Here is an 18,887-nt window from a genome sequence, read left to right on the forward strand (position 1 = left end):
TTTAGGAAATTATATCTTATAATTATTTACATAAAATAAATAATAATTTATCTAAAAAAGAAAATTATATCATGGTAATATTTTATTATTACATAAAATTTTTGAAATTTCTATAATTATATTTTATTTAGATTGTTACTTGATTTTTTAGTAAACATCCACCGGAAATGATAGAAAAGCAATAAATTTGACTTTTACGTTTAATTTTGATGTAATTTTTAATAATATTTCATTTTTTAAATCATTTTTTAATAATAACAATTTTTATTTTTAATATTTAACATTCTTTATTTATTTAATTTTTTTTACATAATTTTATTATTTGTATAATATAGAATATGCATATAATATGTATATAATATAGAAGATTTAGAAATATATTTTGATATATCATCATTATTCATTAAATTGAAATTCTGAAATTTTTCATTTAATCTATATAAATATATTATAATTTGATTTAAAAAAATATTTTTTTTGATTAAGTATAAAATATTTTATAATCAAAATATATGATTTTTACGTAATAATTTTTATATTATTAATTTTCCCGGGTAAATTTTAAATTGCTTATAGTTCTACTATCTGCCGATTGGATTAAAAAAGCGCTACTATCTCTTGTAGATGAAACTACATAAAAATGGGACGTATGCACGCACCAGGGTAAAATTAATTTAATTTTATTGTAATTTATTATTACATATAATTTTAAAAGTTATTTTTTTTTATATCTTTCATTTTTTTTTAAATTTTTATAATATAACTTAATAAATTTTTTGTGTAAATTGTTATTAAAATCGTGTCGCTTCACAACCATGTGTTTCTTATTTTAAATTAATTCTTATTAAAATTATAATATTTATAGTTTTTTGAAATTTTTGAAGACATTTTGATATATTTTAATTTAATATTCAATAATATTAATTTATTATAATACTAAAATAAAAAAAAGCCAATTCTTTTTACAGATTTTTTACAGTTTACTTTTTTTTACAATACACAACCTTAATTTTTTTCAGTTTCTAAACATATTAATATTTTTGTTGATTATTATTGTTAGTTGATTTTTATATATAGTTATATATATGTATATATAAAACTTATATATAGTTTATCTAATAATTTCTATTAATTTAACAAAAAATTATAAATATAAAATAACAAATGATGAAAAGAAATATAAATTTAAAGGAATTTTTAATAATGAAAATTTATTATTATTTTAGAAAGGGTATATCCCAATCAGCATTACCTTACAGACGTAGTGTTCCTACATGGTTAAAACTTACACCAGAGGATTGTAAAGAGTTAATTTACAAGCTTGCCAAAAAAGGGCATACTCCATCTCAAATTGGTAATTATAATATATTATAAAACAATTTATATTTTATTTATGTTTATATAATTTAAAATTTTATTCTTTTCTAAGCAAATTGATTTAAACTAAGATTCAATGTTTTCCGTATTGTTTCTTATTAATAATTTGCAATATTAAATTCATGGTGATTTTTGAGATGGTTTGATGATTTTATCATATTATCATAGGTATTCACCAATATTTAAAAATTATTAATATATTATATTTTATTTAAATAAAATAAATTTATTCATTTATTATAAGATATTATAATGATGCAATAATGATTAAATGACAAAATGTTTTAGGTGTTATTCTTCGAGATTCTCATGGAGTAGCTCAAGTACGTTTTCGGACTGGAAATAAGATTCTCAGAATTGTTAAAAGTATGGGTCTTGCTCCAGATTTGCCAGAAGATCTTTATTATCTTATAAAAAAGGCAGTTGCTATTAGAAAACATTTAGAAAGAAATCGTAAAGATAAGGATAGCAAGTTTAGATTGATACTTGTGGAATCTAGAATTCATCGACTTGCCAGATATTATAAATCAAAGGGGACTCTTCCTGCAAATTGGAAATATGAGAGTTCTACAGCTAGTGCTCTTGTTGCTTAATTATTTTCATGTATGTATTTCTTAGCAAAATAAAAATTTAAATATAAATTATTTGCATTTTAATAAGTATATATTAATAAATTCTATTCCCATTTATTTATACAATTTAAATATACAAAATATTTGTACATTAAATATTTTTGGAAAATCGATTTTAAAATTATAAATAATTTAAATTTATATTAAATGAAGCAAAGTAGTGAAGTAAGGGAAATAGATATATTTTATGTATCTATATCTTATCTAATGCAAACTAAAATTGTTTATATAAATACATAAACTTTAACTAACATTGACAACATACTTTGAATTTATTTTGAAAATCTATGATTTAAAAATGTCCCATAAATTATATTAATAATAATATTATTATTATTAATTAATATTCTGTGTTTGTTTAATTTTGAATTTGACTATACATATTAATTACAATATTCTAACATAATCTATGTAATATTAATATTCCAGATTTATATTTTATATATGTTGCATATTATATAATATTGTATATTTGTATAAAAATAAAAAAAATTTAAATAAAATTTTTTCTCTTTTAAAATTGAATCTTTTTTAGAATTATTATTATTTAATGTATTTAAAAATTTAAAATACTATCTATAGAAAGATCATAATAATAATATTTTTTGTAAGTAAAACTAATTATTCGTTATTACAAATTATAGTAGTTATAGATATAGCAAAGTAGTTATAGATATAGCAAACAAAATATCTATATATTAATATGACATTGATTTTTGCTTTATAATTTAATTGAGATACTAAATTATAAATTAAATTATTTTTTTTTAAATTTACTTTAAAAATAATTGTAAATAAATATATTTGAACATAAATTAACAAATTCGGTTTATAATCATATAAATATTATAAATAAAAATATTATACTTTCAAATAATATAATATAATACCGAAAAATATTTAAGAATTACATATCATTTACCAAACCCATTACTCTTACTGTCCCAATTCAGGCCCAATGTGTGAAGATATTAATTACGCATGCGTAGTCTTTGTCCTCGACTTCTTTTGAGGAAGGCGCATGCGTTCACCAAGATGGCGGATAAGTTCTCACTCTCCAGTGGGCCAAGCTCTTTCAAAGCTGCGCCATATTAAAAAATATTGAAGTAATTTCTCAGATTTTTAATTGATTTTAAGATTAAAATTCACATTGAAAATTTTTTTATTTATTACTTTTATTTTATTGAAGTGAAATAAAGAGATTGCACACGTGAATTTGACGATTTCAGGAAATAAATTATGGGTAATGGAGAAGACGCAAGTGCCTTTGACGTTTGCGAACCATATTGAAAGGCATTTGGAAAAGTTTTGTTGTCAAAGAAAGGTATGCCAATTAATAAAATGGAAATATATATTTTTAGATATATTTTAATAGATATGTTCAATTTTTTAATAATTATTTTTTAAATATAATCATTATGAATTATGATTTAAATAATTTAATTGCTGGCCATATAAATAATCTCTGAAGTTTTTTCATAACTGATGAAATTAAAATTACACGTGATTTTTTTTATTATGTTTTAAAGATTATATTATATCGTTTTAAAGATTAAGATTATTGATTTGATGATTTAACGATTTAAATATAAAAAGTATTAGAAATTTTTTAAATATTTTCAAAATATATAAAAATATATGACATATGGAATTTATTAATTAACATATATGAAAATGCTGTATATTTTTTTTTAAATTTACTAAAAATTTAAAATAATCCTTTAAAATTTAATATAATCTTTTAAAATTAATAATACTCCTTTTAATATTCCTATATTAATATTATCTTTCTTATTATAATATATTAAATTATGGTGATTTATACACAAATAAATATATAATAAAAATAATTATGGTGTAAAAGATAATTATATTATTAATTTCTAAATTTCAAGATAAAAATATATTATGAATATAATTTAATAAGATTTTCCATTATTTAAAAATTTTAGATTATTCAACAAAAGTGAAAGTATATTATTATTGAAGAGATATTAAATTAAAAATTATAGAATATTTTAATAATTTATTATTATTAAAATCATTTTTTTGAATATATTATATATTTATAATTTAAATATTCAATTTTATATATATGTGATTATATATTCATTAATTTACTTATTTTATTGTTTTGATTTATGTAAAAAAAATTATATAATTTTAATATTTTATTGATCATTCATTATTATTAATTTTTTATTTAATTTATTAGTTAAAATTATTTGTTAATATAATATAATATATATATATATATATATAATAATACATAATAATAAAATGTTTTTTTATTCATATTTTTAAAAATTTTTAAATATTTTATAAATTTTTATAAATTTTTGTTTATAAACTTAAAGGTTAATCTTTAATCACGTAGATCTAAAAATATAAAAAAATCAATAAAAATTCTATTGATTTATTTTTATTAATGTAGTTAATATTCATTGTTTAATTATATCCTTATGTATTTTATACAGCCATTTAAAAATTATAATGCCTTTTATGGATTTATGATGATAATTAAATAAAAAGATATTAAATAATAATTATATATACATACATAAACATATCTGTGACTGTTTATTAAAAATGTAATTATTATTAAGAAATTCAGATATAATTATAAAGATTTCTCTGATTATTTATCTGATTAAATGATTATTTTATTATATAATCAATTACTTAATTACCCATAAATTCAAACATATAGAAATGTAAGTATATAAAATTAATATATATGTTAAAGAAATAAATACTAAATACTTTTAAGAAAATACTTTATTAATTAATCGATCTGAAATTATATCTTAAATTTAAATAAACTTGCGCATTTATTATAATTTATTTTGCAAATATATATTTTATGTATATTACCATGTATGTTATGTATTAGTTCTATGATAAAAAATTAATATATATATATATATATATATATATAAAAATATTGGTTTCTAAAATGAATATTTTAAAAAAATTAAAAAATTAAAAAGGATAATTATAATGCAAATTTATATTATAATATAAATATAATACAAAATTTATGTAAATTTTAATTATATAATCATTCATAAAGAATTATATATGTATATATAATTCATATATACATATATATTCATTATACACATATGTACGTATATACGTAATTTGTGAAACATGATAAGACTTGTATGAAATAATATGTATTTTATACTCAATTCATATATATATTTATATGTTTAGATATGTTCTTCTAACAAGTACAAAAAAAGTGATATATAAGTCGATTTTAAAAACATAAACTTCTCGTCAATATTAGATGCATACGGTTATATTGCTTATATATATATATATATATATATATATATATATATATATATAATATTATAGATATTCAAATGTTAAAATGAAATGTGTATTTTATCAAATATATTCGACATAATTTATATTTCATGTTGCATTATAAGCTAAACAAAGAAATTTAATTCTACTAATATTTTTTAAAAAAGAGTTTTGAATAAATTTTAAAAATATGAAAAAAAAAATTATAAATTATAAATATTAAATCTTTAAGTACATTTTTTTTAAATCATTATATTATATTATATCATTATATTATATTTCTTTTTTTGCATTCAATATTAATTATATATTTAAGAAATATTTAGTCATATATTAATTTCATTCAATTATTATAAATATTTTAATTCTATATCTATACACACAAAAATAAAAGGAAATAAAACGGAAATGAATAAAAAAAATAAAAATAAAATAAGTTTATATAAGAATATCATAAATATTTATATAAAAAAATCATATAAAAACAATTCTATTTTTTTAAATTTTTTTTTAATATTGTATATAATATTGTATATAATATATTATTGTGTAATATATTCTTAAATTCGAAATTTTAATACTATTAAAAATTTTTTTTAAATTGATCACAAGATCATGATTTGCAATTTTAAAATTGAATAATTTGCAAAATTTGAAATTAATTTATTAATCTTTGAATTGATCTTTTTCTATTTTTCTGTCTTTCTATTAAATTTATTTTCTTAATTATTTCAATTAATTATTTCATAATTTTTCCTTGTATTACGTTTTAAATCTGATTTATAAATAAGTGATTTGAAAATAATATATATTTATATTACATGACTTAATATATTTTTTGTAATCATATCGATTAAAAATTTATTGACAAAAATTACTTTGTTGTTTTCCTTGACTTAATCAAACTTTAAAAATATATATATATTAATATATTCGTGAGATACCTTTATAATATTTAAATTAAATATTAAGAATTGTAAAAATTTTTAAAGTTAAAATAAATGTTGATAAATAAATATAAAATTAAATATAAAAATAATATAAATATAATAATATAAAAAAGTTAATACAAAAAATTTGATCGAATTTATTTATTAAATTATAAGCAATTTAAGTTTGCATTAAATAAAGTGACAAAGACAAAGCGAGATGGCAATAAATGATGGAAAATGTTAATTTAATTTCGTTTCTTTATTAAATTTATGTCACAATCTTTTTATTGCTATAATTATTAATATTGTTTATATATATATAAATGATATTATGTTAATATATATAATAATATATTTGAAGTAAAACACATAGCATAACAAAAATTTGATCATTTTGAGGAAAACAAGAAATTATATTGTAAAAAATAAAATGAATTCCAAAATATCATTATAAATATTATAATCCAAAATTTTTCGATTTTTAATAAAAATTTGATTCGAAGAAAAACAAATTTGTAATATAAATGTAATATATTTTTTTATTATTAGTGAAATATGAAATGAAATAAAAAAATTAAAAAAAATGATAAAAAAAATTGTAACATAAATATGATAAATTTTTTAATGATTTGAAAAAAGAAAAATTCTCATATATACTGAAGTTAAATACTATGGGAAAAAGATTTTGATTCGGCATAGAATTTCCCTGAAACTCGTGGCTTTCACTTCTCTCTGAAGAATGTGAAGGTTGAGTGCCACCAGACCCGTATCAATTACCCCCTTCACCAGTTGCTATATTAGTTTAGAAAATTTTTCAGCACTAAAAAGCCATTTATAGCTCATCTGTCTTTCTTATTGTTATAAGAAAATGAAGGATATCATCAGTTAAAATTAATTGCGATTAAAATTCTGTTTTATTCTGTTATATTATATATATATATATATATTATTATATATATTGTTGTTTTTATTATTTATCAATATTAACGAGTTAGAATCATTATCATACAAAAAAATAAATAATTTTTCACAAAATAAAATTATTATATAAATTGTTGGTTTTTTAATGTTTGAATTATTTTTTTCATGTTATAATTTGATTTTTTTTCTTATTTTAAAAATGTTTATTTTTATCATTAAAAATACAGAAGTAAAATAGAAGTTGAGAGAGAATTTAAATATATTAAATGTATCTATTAAGTACAATAACAATTATCTCAATAATTATCTCTTATAATTTAAGAGATATAAAAATAATTTATTTTAATCAATTAATAATGAATATTATATAATATAAATAAATTTATATAAAATATTATATAAATTTTAGAGCGTTTTTAAGTTTTAATTAATAATTTTTATAAGTTTTAATTAATTATTTATATTCTATTTATATAAAAAATATATATTATATATATTAAAAAAATATATATAAATGATATCATTTATATTTTGTTTTGTAATAATTAATTAGCATTATGAATCTAAAATTCAGTTAATGATATTGCGATAATGAAAATATCGATTTTTATCGATATATATATATATTTATTGTTAAAAAATAATTGAATTATTTCTCGATAGTTTTCAATATTTTTCAATGATCGAAACAATCGATATTCAAATAAAAAAAATATAAAATATAAATCAAATATAAATTTTTGTCATTATTTCATTAATTATTATGATATAATAATGTATAATAAATGATATAACATATATTATTAGATCTTATTTGAATTAAATGAAAACATTTGTTTAATTTGTATTATATACTAAATTATTATTAAAATATAAAATATTAAATGAATAAAAATAGTAAAAATAATATAAAATTATATGAAATGAATATTTTTGAATAGATAGAGAGAATCTTTCGGTGAAAAATGGTATCGAGGAGGAAGATTCTATCTCGATCGAGGGACAATCTCGTTGAATCACAATATGAGGATCAAGATGAAGAAGATGTGTGGTATAATCTTGATAAACTTTACAAGGTAAATATATAACAATAATTTCTGTGTTAAAATATTGAATAGATTAATAAAAATTATTTGATAATGTACATGTTATATACATGTTATATTAATGATATTGGAATAAAGATACATTTTAATTATTAAATATTATATAAATTTTATCATATATTTTATAGAAATAAAAAATAAATTTTTTGATTTGATGCAAAAGAAAATTGTTATAACCATATAATAGTTTTTTTTTTAATAAATAACTTTTGAAAAATTTATTTCTGTGATTCTAAATATATTCATAGTAACAATTTTATACTTTATAATGTAGAGAAAGAAAATTTATAAAAATAATATAATATAATATAATATAATATAAATAATAATATAATATAATATAATATAAATAATAATATAATATAATATAATATAATATAATATGATATGTATATTTTATATGATATATTTTATATAATTTTATATAATGATATTATAAATATATAATGAAATTATCTATAATGATATGTATATATAATTTTTTTTCAGGATCATATTCAAGAAGTATTGGATAAATGGAATCAAATCGATGATGAAATTTGGGCCAAAGTAATCGTTTTCGAAAGAAATCGAAGAGTTGCAAAAGCATACGCCAGGGCACCAGTTCTCACGATCAATGGATCCAATGATGGATTCGATGGTTTCAGGTATGATATAATGAATATTATATCATGAATATTATGAATATTATTCATTATACTTTTAAACATGTTTTTCTAGAAAAATTCTAATAAAAATTAAAAGAAAGAAAAATCTTAATTATTATCTTATTAAAATTTAAATAAATAATAACATAAAAAAATTCATATTCTTAATATAAATAATATATAATAATATTTTATAAAAGAAAAAGATTAAATTTTATATATATTATTTGTAAAATATAGAATAGGGTTATGCGGCTTCGAAAATCCTATGAGGGATCCGAAAACAGAAGAGGCGAAAAAACTCATAAATCAAGGAGTAAAGATCAAAATGGACGAACAAGGGAATATATTAATAAAAAGATTATGTAAAAATAATGTTTATATAAAACCGACCAGTCAGGAAGACAACGCAATTGGAGCAGAAATTGCACGGAATTCTCAAGGAGCGTTAGAGCACGAAAAACCTGGGAAAGTGAATATTTTATTATTTACATATATTACTTCAATTTCGTAAAAGTTTTTTTTTATTTCATTTTATTTGCATAAATATTATAATAATAAATATGATAAATTATTTTCATTGTTTTATTATAATCTTTTTTTAAATTAATTATTAGGTATTTGATATGAGTAAATTTCAAACAAATCTTTCTCGAGAAACTCGAAGAGCATATCCAGATAGGAGAAGACTAGAAATGCAATGTCTAAGTGCAATTGTTTTTGTTAGAACTGAATTAGATCTTCTTCAATGTCCTGTTTGGGTTCTCATTGTAAATGTTGTCGGTTTAGACATGTTGAAATCTAAGTTACCACCAGGTACAGTAATAAAATAGTATTATTATGTTATTAACATTAGGGTTTTTATTATATATACTCGAATTAACGGGTATCCGGATACCTATTGAAAAGATTAAGAATATATTCTTGAATTTGATACGGGTTATAATAAAACTTGGATTAAGAAGATATATTTTTAAATTTAGTACAAGTTATAGCGACTATCCGGATACCCAGATAATAAGTATATATTCTAAAATATATTTTAAATTTATTATTATTATATATAATATTTATAAATTAGTTTTAGCATTACAAAGGCCGGTGGATATTAAAAATCGACCTAGAATACCAATTCCTGATGAAGATCCATATAGTATAGCAGGAGTTTCATCTTCAATTGGAGTTTCTGAATCATTTCAACAAGATCGAGATACTCGAGATCAGATCTATATTCAATCAATGAATAGTAGACAAAAAAGAACTGAGAAACCTCCAAAATTGCCACCAAGAGAAAATCTTTATAGTCATGATATACCTAAAGTAATAATTTAATTTTAAGTTATTTATAAAATGATTATATATTATAAATTATTTTTTAAAGTTATTTATAAAACAATATTATTTAATCATATTTTGATTAATTTCAGCCTGATTATGATGACATAGAAGATGACTATGCCAGAAAATCTATAATAACAAGTGAAGACAAGAGAAATAAACATGATGACAAAAAGAAATATGGTAAATAATTTTTTGAGATAATTTTTTTAATTTATTCATATTTAAATATAAAAATTAAAAAAAATTTAAAATCTAATATATAATATATAATAATATTAATCTAATATTATATTAATTAATTTAATATAATAACTTCTTTAACAGACGATCCGTATTATTGTGGATTGAGAGCTCGCGTTCCTAATTTTGTAAAAATGGCAAAAAGTAATAAAATCTCATCTAGAGGATACTCCAGACCTACACAAGTACCTGTGTATACTGGTACAGGATATACTAATAGCCAATCTTCTAAAATTTATGGCCATTTAGGGAATAGACCACCAATTATGTATCACGCACGAAGTTTCGAAAGTGGACTTGGTATTACAATATACTTTGCAAAAATTCAATTAAGAATTGTTATACTATTATCTAATTTCTGTTTTTAGAAAATGAATAATAAATTTCTTGCTTTGTTGCAGATTCAGATAGTAGAAATGAGTCACCATATAATCATATATATGGAAGATTTCCTATACCAACTAGAGGTGTAATTCCTCCTACGCCTAGAGCAATGTATATTGGAGAATGGGATTAAAAATAAATTTAACAAAAAGGATGTTAATATACAAAAAAAAAAAAATAACTATAAGTTGAAAAGAAAATAATATCATCAAATGAACATACAATAAAATATAGTAAAAATATATAGTTGGAAAAAAATTTATACATTAAGAAAAATATACACTGATTAAGAATAGGATAAAATAAAAATTATACACAAGGAAATAATAATTAGAAAGAGAAGAATTGAAATGAGGATAGAGAAATAATTTAAAAAAGGAAGAATTAATCTTCCATTTGTATCTATGAATTGTATATTATTAATGTACTACTTGAAATACTCAAATTTTTATTGCAATAAAATTATAGAATAATGCGAATTTTTATTTATAAACCTTTAGAAAAATATAAAATTTTTTAATAAAAATTTTTTAAATTAAAAAAATATAAATATAAATATAAATATATATATATATATATATATATATATATATATATATATATATATATTTATGTTTATATATTTATAAAAATGTGAAATATTTTTAGAGAGTGAATTTCAGATATCAAAACGAAAATGAAAAAAGAATAAATATGAAAGAATTTCGTGCGCGCGCGCGTGTGTGTATGCGTGTGTGTGTGTGCTCATTATAATTTAAGTATTTTAAGTTGAGCATTAAATGAAGCGAAATAACAACAAAGTGCGATATAGACTTAAAATTAAATAATTGTAAGTTTTAATACATATATATTTTTTTCATTTTTGATGTTTAGAATCCATCCTTTAAATCCCACATTTTTATAATCATCCTATATACATATACAAAATTAATAAAAAATTAATACAAAATTTATGTAAAATGTAGTACAATTTATAAAATATGAGAGAAAATATTCATAACATAGAATAAAACATAGAATAGAAATGTTTTTCTATGAAGATAAAAGATTTTTCAATTTTGAAAATAATTTAATTTTTTTAACGAATACAATATTAAAAATTTATTCAAGTTAATTTAATTTTTGTTATCTTTATTATTAAAATGCGGATTTATTATTTATTATATTTATTAAGAAATATGTTCGTAAATTTTGTTATTTTATGATTATTATACTTTTATTTTTTTTTTGTATAGCAAAAAATATGTCAAAATATAATTATTTTTAAATAAATTCAAAATGCTTATCATAAAATGTAAAATGATATTCAAAATATAATTTGTAATAAAAAGTAAATTTTAATTTCATATTGAATTCATAATTATGCTATGTTATTGATTTTTTCGATTTTATCATTTCATGAATATTGAATTGTTTGAAGATATATAATTGATAAAAAAATTAAATATATTTTCATTAAACTTTTTGTAATTTGTATATAATATATATAATAATAATAAACTTTTGTCTACATTATGATAGTGTTTGCATTATTAATTTCAAAAAACGTAAAATGTTTATTTAAACATGTTGAAAATATGTACAAGTTGTATAAGTTGGAAATTTTTTAAAACAATTATAATTATAATTATAATTATAATATTTTGTAACAAACATTTTTAAAATATCTTTATACATAAAATCTATAATTCTATTTTATTCATATGGCAATTTATTGATTACATCATTAATTTTTTCTTCAGGAATTTTTGATTTTAATAAATTAATTATATGGTCAATAACAGTGTTTTCATTTGTTTTTAAAATTTTTATAATTTCATTTGTTGATGAAATCTTTGATACTTCAATCCAATATCCTTCAAGATATTTCAATAATTCTGCCATTGTTTCTTTGGAATCTTCCTCTTCTTCTTTCATTGCTGAAAAATTCACATAATTATAAATTTTTTTTATAGAAAATAAATTTATTTATTTCAATAATATAATTTACCTGTATGAATGCTAACTATAATATTTAAAATCGTTGTATCTATATCAATAGTAGAATTTGCTCTTAAAAATCCTTTCCATCGAAAATCAAGAATCATTTCTGCACATCTATGAACACAAGAAGCTTTGATTTCATCTAAAGGATAAAGATTCCATGGATCAGTAAAACTTATTAAAATTCTTCGTAGAATTTCTACTATTCTAATTAAGTTATCTTCTTGTAAAATTTCTTGATGAATTTGATGACCTTTTCGAAGAATTGAAAATAGCTCTAACCAATCTTCAAGATATTTCAAAGTTGAAACTGAATAAAAAGTTTCATCCTGAGGAAAAATTTCTTCGAAAGATTCTAACATTCCTGTAAATTTTAATTTTCTTGTTTTTAAAAATTAATAAATAATAAATTTTCTACTTTATAAAAATAAATTAATTCTTTGCGATTTTATGTTCAATATAATTGTATATAGATCTTATTTTAGTTATTTAATTATTTAATTCAATGTCTATTTTGTTTTGTTGGGTATGATTTATATTTAGATTGTATGTTCAAAATGTATATCATTTGGATTGTAACATCATTATTTCATATTTTATTGTAAGTTATTTCATATTTATTAATATTTATTTATATTAAATAATTATGGACTGCAAAGAATTAAAGAATTTTTTGCAAAAAATATAGAAAAATTTAGCACCTGACAAAAAACTAGAAGACTCAAATAATTCATCCAATAATGTTCTTCCAGATGGAAAATCAATTTCTGCTGAAGAACGTAAAAAATTTGTAGTTGCAATCAAAAGTTCTTCTGTAAAAATTAGTTACAGATAGAAATAAACGAAAAAATCTATTTGCTTTTATTTTATAATTATATTATTAGATTAAAAATAAATTATTAACAAAATATTTTTATATATTATTTATTTAAATAAAATTAGATTTTGGAAAATTAATATTAAAATATTAATACAATAAATAAAATGCTATAAGAGATATATGACTTATAACACTTACCATTTGTAGAACTTTTTAAAATAAAAGGAACTACCTCTCTCAAAAAAGTTGATTTTCTTAAATTAATTCTCCATTTTGATTTTAAATTTATTTGAATATTCCAAAGTGCAGAACGTAAAAGTCGAAGTATTTGCATTAATATAGCAGTATCTTCAGATGAAAGAAGATGAAGAATTATATCAAGAAGTTCTTCTTTTTCTCCTAATAAGTCAAGTACTGATGATTCACAAGTCATATTCCCAATTATTCCCAAAATTATTTCCTATAAATTATGAGAAATATTATAAGTAATAATAGTATAATAGATAAATAATTATTATCTATTATAATAATTATATATAATATAATATATTTATATATAAAAAAATTTTAAAAATTCAATTTAAAAAACTAAACTATTTTGATAAAAAAAATTTTTATTTAAATTTATTATATTTTAAAATATTAAAATCTGTGTATATATAAAATATATATATAAAAAATATATATATATATATATATTTTCTATAATTTTTAAAATGTAAATACTTATAATTTTAATTTCTAAATTCTATAAGCTTTTTTTTTTATATAAAAATAATTAAAATATAGCATTAATAGATAATAGATTGTTTTTTTTACTATAAATTTTTTTAATAATTCAATATTTTTTTTTAATTAAAAAATCATTAATAGTTATAAGGATTCAATAAAAAAAAGCTTATAGAACTTAAAAATAAACTCTTTTAAAAATCATAGAAAAATTCAATAAATATTTTCTAAAGTTTTTATTGAATAAATGTAATATAGATAATGAAAATGAAATGTATTTATGAAAATAAAATTAATAAAATAAAATATAGATAAACAATAAAATAATCTTGAAATAGATTATACTGTAAATCTTGGTTCTTCAGAAGACTTCAAAGCAAATTCTGCAATTTTAAAAAAGTGATTTTCCATAAGAAAATGGACAATGTCTTTTTCTGTAGTCATATCCCATAATATGCATAAATCGTTTTCTATCTTTTCATTCCAGCCATCTTCAGAAATCTGCAGAATATTTAATTTATTTATATTGTAATTAAATTAGTTTAAAAATATAAATATAATTATATAATAAATTAATAATTAAATAATAAATTATAATATTTAGCAAAAATTATATATATATTATATATTATATATATATCAAATAACTTAAACATAATTACTGTTTTTATTATTATATTTTTTATATATTATATAATATTATTTTTATATATTATAATTTTAAAAAAATATTTTATTTCTTTAAATAAATTAGTAATAATATATATAATATATATAATTCATAATAAAAGTTATATTATTATTTATATTATTATAAATATATTATTATCTAATTACTGAAATAAATAAATATATAATATATATATAAATATTCATTTATATTTTATAAAATAAATAAATTTATAGAACTTATCAATTAATATATAATTAATAAATAAATTATAATAATATATAATTAATAATAATTAATAAATTACAATAATATATAATTTGTAATTTGATTTATATATAATTATATTCATACAGATAATTTTTAATAAAAGACAAATTTAAATATTTTATTAAAACAAAAATAAATTAATTTAAGATAGTAACTTATATAAGATAAATAAATATATCTTAATTTAAGACTTAATTATTACCTTTGATATTGAAACTAAAATATTAATTATCCATTTGCCACTATAAAGAGTATCTCCTATAATATCTCCTTTCAATTTTTTAATTTCATTCTTTTCAATATCTTGACTTTCTAATATAATATTTGGTTTCACTTCATTTTCAGATTTCAAAACATTATTCATTTTCTTTCTATTTACAAAATCACTGTTTTATATAATTTTTTAACAAAATTTTTTTAACATTTGATTTTCTAGATTATTATTTTAATTAATAATTTAGTAAATTTATTTTATATTATTCACAAATTTCTGATTTGAACTTGTTCCAACTAATTGATATAAAGAAAGATAACCTAACTTTCTTGATTTATTCCTACTTTAATATTTTTTATTTTATTATTTTTATAATATTAATTTTTAAGTAAATTTTAATATTATTTATTTATATAATATTTCATTATATCATATTATATAATATAGATTTTAAACTGCAATTTCAAATTTATATTCTATCTATATTTATTATATCGATAATTAATTGTGATTCAAGATCTCGATATAAAGTATGCACACAAAAATATTCGTAAACTAACATATGCTTAACTTCAATTTTTTTTTAATATTATATTACAATTATAATTATAGATGAAATAAAAATATGTTTTGATAGAATATTTATTATATTTTATAAATATGAGGAAATTTATTAACTAATTTGATATAATAAAATAATATTAAAAATTATAATAATATATATATATATATATATATATATATATATATATATATATTATATATTAAAATTATATATATATAAAAATAACAATTATTTTTCGCATTATAAAAATACTCGGATGTTTTTAAAATTTATAATAAAATAATTAAAATAATATTTTTTATGAAAATTAAATACTAATTTTAATATTTTTTATTAATTGGGTGCTTTAAAAATTTATAGTAAAATGATTAAAATAATAAAATGAAAATATTGTTCTTTATAAAAATTATAAAAAATTAACTACTTTTTTTTTTTGATTCTATAACACCTTTTAAATAATCATTAAAAATTATTTTTTATTAATAATATTTTCTAATAATATTTTATTTTTATTTCATATAAATTTATTATTCTTCTTTAATGTATATTATTTTTTATTATTTATTTTATTTGTTTATATAAGAATGTTATACAATCGCATAAGATTTGTTAATTTAATTTAATAATTAAATTATTATATTTGTCTTATAATATTTGTAAATGTCCTCATAATTTAAAATGCTTTTTTCTTAGATTTATTTTATAATGTACAGATATTAAATTAACATTTTTGACATATAATAAATCAATATTTTTTTTTATTTTTATTATCTATTATAAAATACTTTTAAAATATTTTATATAAAATGTTTTACTAAATATTATCACCTTAAAGTATATCATTATTATAATTCGCAACGAGAAATATTTTCATGAACATTAAATAGTCAAGTGGTACATATACTGTGTTATTAATTTTTTTGTAGGTAGATGCGTTAAAAGTAAAGATCAACTTTTATTTTCTAAATAGAACTAAATATTACCTAAAATATGTATATATTTTTATGCAACAATTGATACATAAGTTTTTAATTCTCTAAATTCATATGCCAAAAATGATTAGTTTAATAAATATTTTAACGTAAATATTGTTAAGAAAACTTCCTCGCTATTAATAATAATTGTAATTTATTAATTTTTTACAAAAAGTATTCAATGTAATATCTATTTATATCTCGAATTAATAGTATGAGTAGTGATTATTTTAGATATGTTGAACGATATTTTACATTTATTTATGTTTTTTCATATCGAGCAATGTAATCGGATTTCCTATATAAATTTTATTTTTTTCAAATAATCCCATAAAAAAAATTGAGAGCGTTAAATTACATAATTGTGCCTGAAAATTAAAAAGTCGGCCATATCCTCTCTAACAATATGAATAAAGGATGAAAAATTTGATCCAATATATTTTTTACTGTTAACATGCACGATATGCTGAGCATTCATCCTGTTAAATATTAATCGATGAATATATCTATATACATCTTCCAATAATGTTGATAAAATTTGTGATGAAAAATTAGTGTATTTTGATCAGAGCACCATCAATAAAGTAAATATAAATAATAGAATTAATAGTATATTAATATCACATATTGATACTCTATTGATATTGATAATCAATTCGTCTAAATCAATGGATTAGTAGATTTTGTGGCGACTAATAATGCATATTCTGTAAATTTATATAATCGTAATTACTTTCGTAAATGAAGTCTCATGATTTAAAAAAAAAAAAATACTTTCATTCTTTATATCGTTTCGTATGTGACGCACTTTTTTAAGTCTTAAAATAAATTGATAACATATCTAATTTCTTTTCTTCTGTATATATTTCTTTTCACAATTATTAACCAAATTACATAATTAAATGTCTAATATAAACTATAAATATCTATGTCAGAATGATGATAATGAATGTTTATATTTCACAAAGTTACAGATCAATAACATTTTTGATATGATAATATTAGTATAAAAAGTTATTGATACAAAGTTAGTAAGAGAAAGAAGTTTTCTATATAATATTTGCGTTAAAATATTTTCTAAACTAATCATTTTTCATACATGAGTACTTTTATTAAAAAAATTAAAAACTGTATCGATTGATGTATAAAAAATATAGGATTCTATTTAATAAATGATCTTTATATGTCCTTAATTCATCATCTAATAATCAATATATGCATTTCTTGAAATCATTTAATGTCAAAATATTTCTCACTGCGAATAATAATAATAATATAATTCAAAATGATAATATTTAATGAAACATCCTATATAAGTATACAAAAAATAAAAAATCTATTGATTTATTTGATTTGAACATTATAAAATAAAACACATTTTTAATTTATAGATATTAAACAAATTTAAATTATCAAATTAAATTAATGAATCTTATGCAACTGTATGAATATTCTAATAAATAGTTGGATCATTATCAAATAAATAAAAAACATTACAGAATGAATAAAATACAATATACTAAAGATATATAAAGATATATAAAGATATAAAGATATATAAATTCGTCAAAATAGAAATGAAATATAGAAAATATTATTAACAAAATATAATTTTTAATTTTTTAGATTATTTAACACATATTTTAGAATCAAGAAAATATCAAAATCTTAATTTTTATAAAAATTTGCTATTTTATTAAAAACTTTTAAAGTGAATATTTTTGTGATATGAAAAATAATTGATGTTATTTAATTTTTAATATT

The 18,887-nt window shown here is 17.4% G+C and overlaps 3 protein-coding genes across 4 annotated transcripts; 2 read left to right on the plus strand and 1 right to left on the minus strand.

Moving 5' to 3' along the window:
• The first annotated feature begins 556 nt into the window (after window positions 1-556).
• Window positions 557-2,021, plus strand: LOC551867 (40S ribosomal protein S13). The gene is made up of 3 exons (XM_624253.5): window positions 557-663; window positions 1,227-1,354; window positions 1,666-2,021. The coding sequence occupies exons 1-3, from the start codon at window positions 641-643 to the stop codon at window positions 1,968-1,970; spliced, it is 456 nt and encodes a 151-aa protein (XP_624256.1). The 5' UTR covers window positions 557-640; the 3' UTR covers window positions 1,971-2,021.
• Window positions 2,022-3,009: 988 nt separating this feature from the next.
• On the plus strand, window positions 3,010-11,079 carry LOC551519. 2 transcript variants are annotated; one of them, XM_623914.6, is made up of 10 exons: window positions 3,010-3,115; window positions 3,239-3,333; window positions 8,122-8,256; window positions 8,776-8,933; window positions 9,174-9,405; window positions 9,551-9,749; window positions 10,015-10,253; window positions 10,361-10,454; window positions 10,599-10,814; window positions 10,916-11,079. In XM_623914.6, the coding sequence occupies exons 3-10, from the start codon at window positions 8,146-8,148 to the stop codon at window positions 11,029-11,031; spliced, it is 1,365 nt and encodes a 454-aa protein (XP_623917.2). In that variant the 5' UTR covers window positions 3,010-3,115; window positions 3,239-3,333; window positions 8,122-8,145; the 3' UTR covers window positions 11,032-11,079. The 2 variants fall into 2 exon arrangements, with proteins under 2 accessions (XP_623917.2, XP_006571946.2); XM_006571883.3 differs by having other exon boundaries at window positions 8,126-8,256.
• A 1,514-nt stretch (window positions 11,080-12,593) lies between these two features.
• LOC100577094 lies at window positions 12,594-15,820 on the minus strand. The gene is made up of 6 exons (XM_026440892.1): window positions 15,573-15,820; window positions 14,776-14,931; window positions 13,900-14,161; window positions 13,583-13,693; window positions 12,889-13,245; window positions 12,594-12,817 (listed from the first exon to the last, which is right to left on the minus strand). The coding sequence occupies exons 1-6, from the start codon at window positions 15,732-15,734 to the stop codon at window positions 12,594-12,596; spliced, it is 1,272 nt and encodes a 423-aa protein (XP_026296677.1). The 5' UTR covers window positions 15,735-15,820.
• Window positions 15,821-18,887: the final 3,067 nt, after the last annotated feature.

This window comes from Apis mellifera, linkage group LG5 (assembly GCF_003254395.2).
Source record: "Apis mellifera strain DH4 linkage group LG5, Amel_HAv3.1, whole genome shotgun sequence".
NCBI lineage: Eukaryota > Metazoa > Arthropoda > Insecta > Hymenoptera > Apidae > Apis > Apis mellifera.

Excerpts from the sequence above, each read along its gene's own strand:
- LOC551867 (XM_624253.5), top strand. The coding sequence starts at position 641 with ATGGGACGTATGCACGCACCAGG. Across the intron at positions 664-1,226 it reads GGACGTATGCACGCACCAGG|AAAGGGTATATCCCAATCAG; the intron begins GTAAAATTAATT and ends TTATTATTTTAG. Across the intron at positions 1,355-1,665 it reads GCATACTCCATCTCAAATTG|GTGTTATTCTTCGAGATTCT; the intron begins GTAATTATAATA and ends AAAATGTTTTAG.
- LOC551519 (XM_623914.6), top strand. The coding sequence starts at position 8,146 with ATGGTATCGAGGAGGAAGATTCTATCTCGATCGAGGGACAATCTCGTT. Across the intron at positions 10,455-10,598 it reads TGATGACAAAAAGAAATATG|ACGATCCGTATTATTGTGGA; the intron begins GTAAATAATTTT and ends CTTCTTTAACAG. Across the intron at positions 10,815-10,915 it reads AAGTTTCGAAAGTGGACTTG|ATTCAGATAGTAGAAATGAG; the intron begins GTATTACAATAT and ends GCTTTGTTGCAG.
- LOC100577094 (XM_026440892.1), bottom strand. The coding sequence starts at position 15,734 with ATGAATAATGTTTTGAAATCTGAAAATGAAGTGAAACCAAATATTATA. Across the intron at positions 13,694-13,899 it reads TTTAAAAAGTTCTACAAATG|AAGAACTTTTGATTGCAACT; the intron begins GTAAGTGTTATA and ends TAATTTTTACAG. Across the intron at positions 12,818-12,888 it reads TATAGTTAGCATTCATACAG|CAATGAAAGAAGAAGAGGAA; the intron begins GTAAATTATATT and ends TGAATTTTTCAG.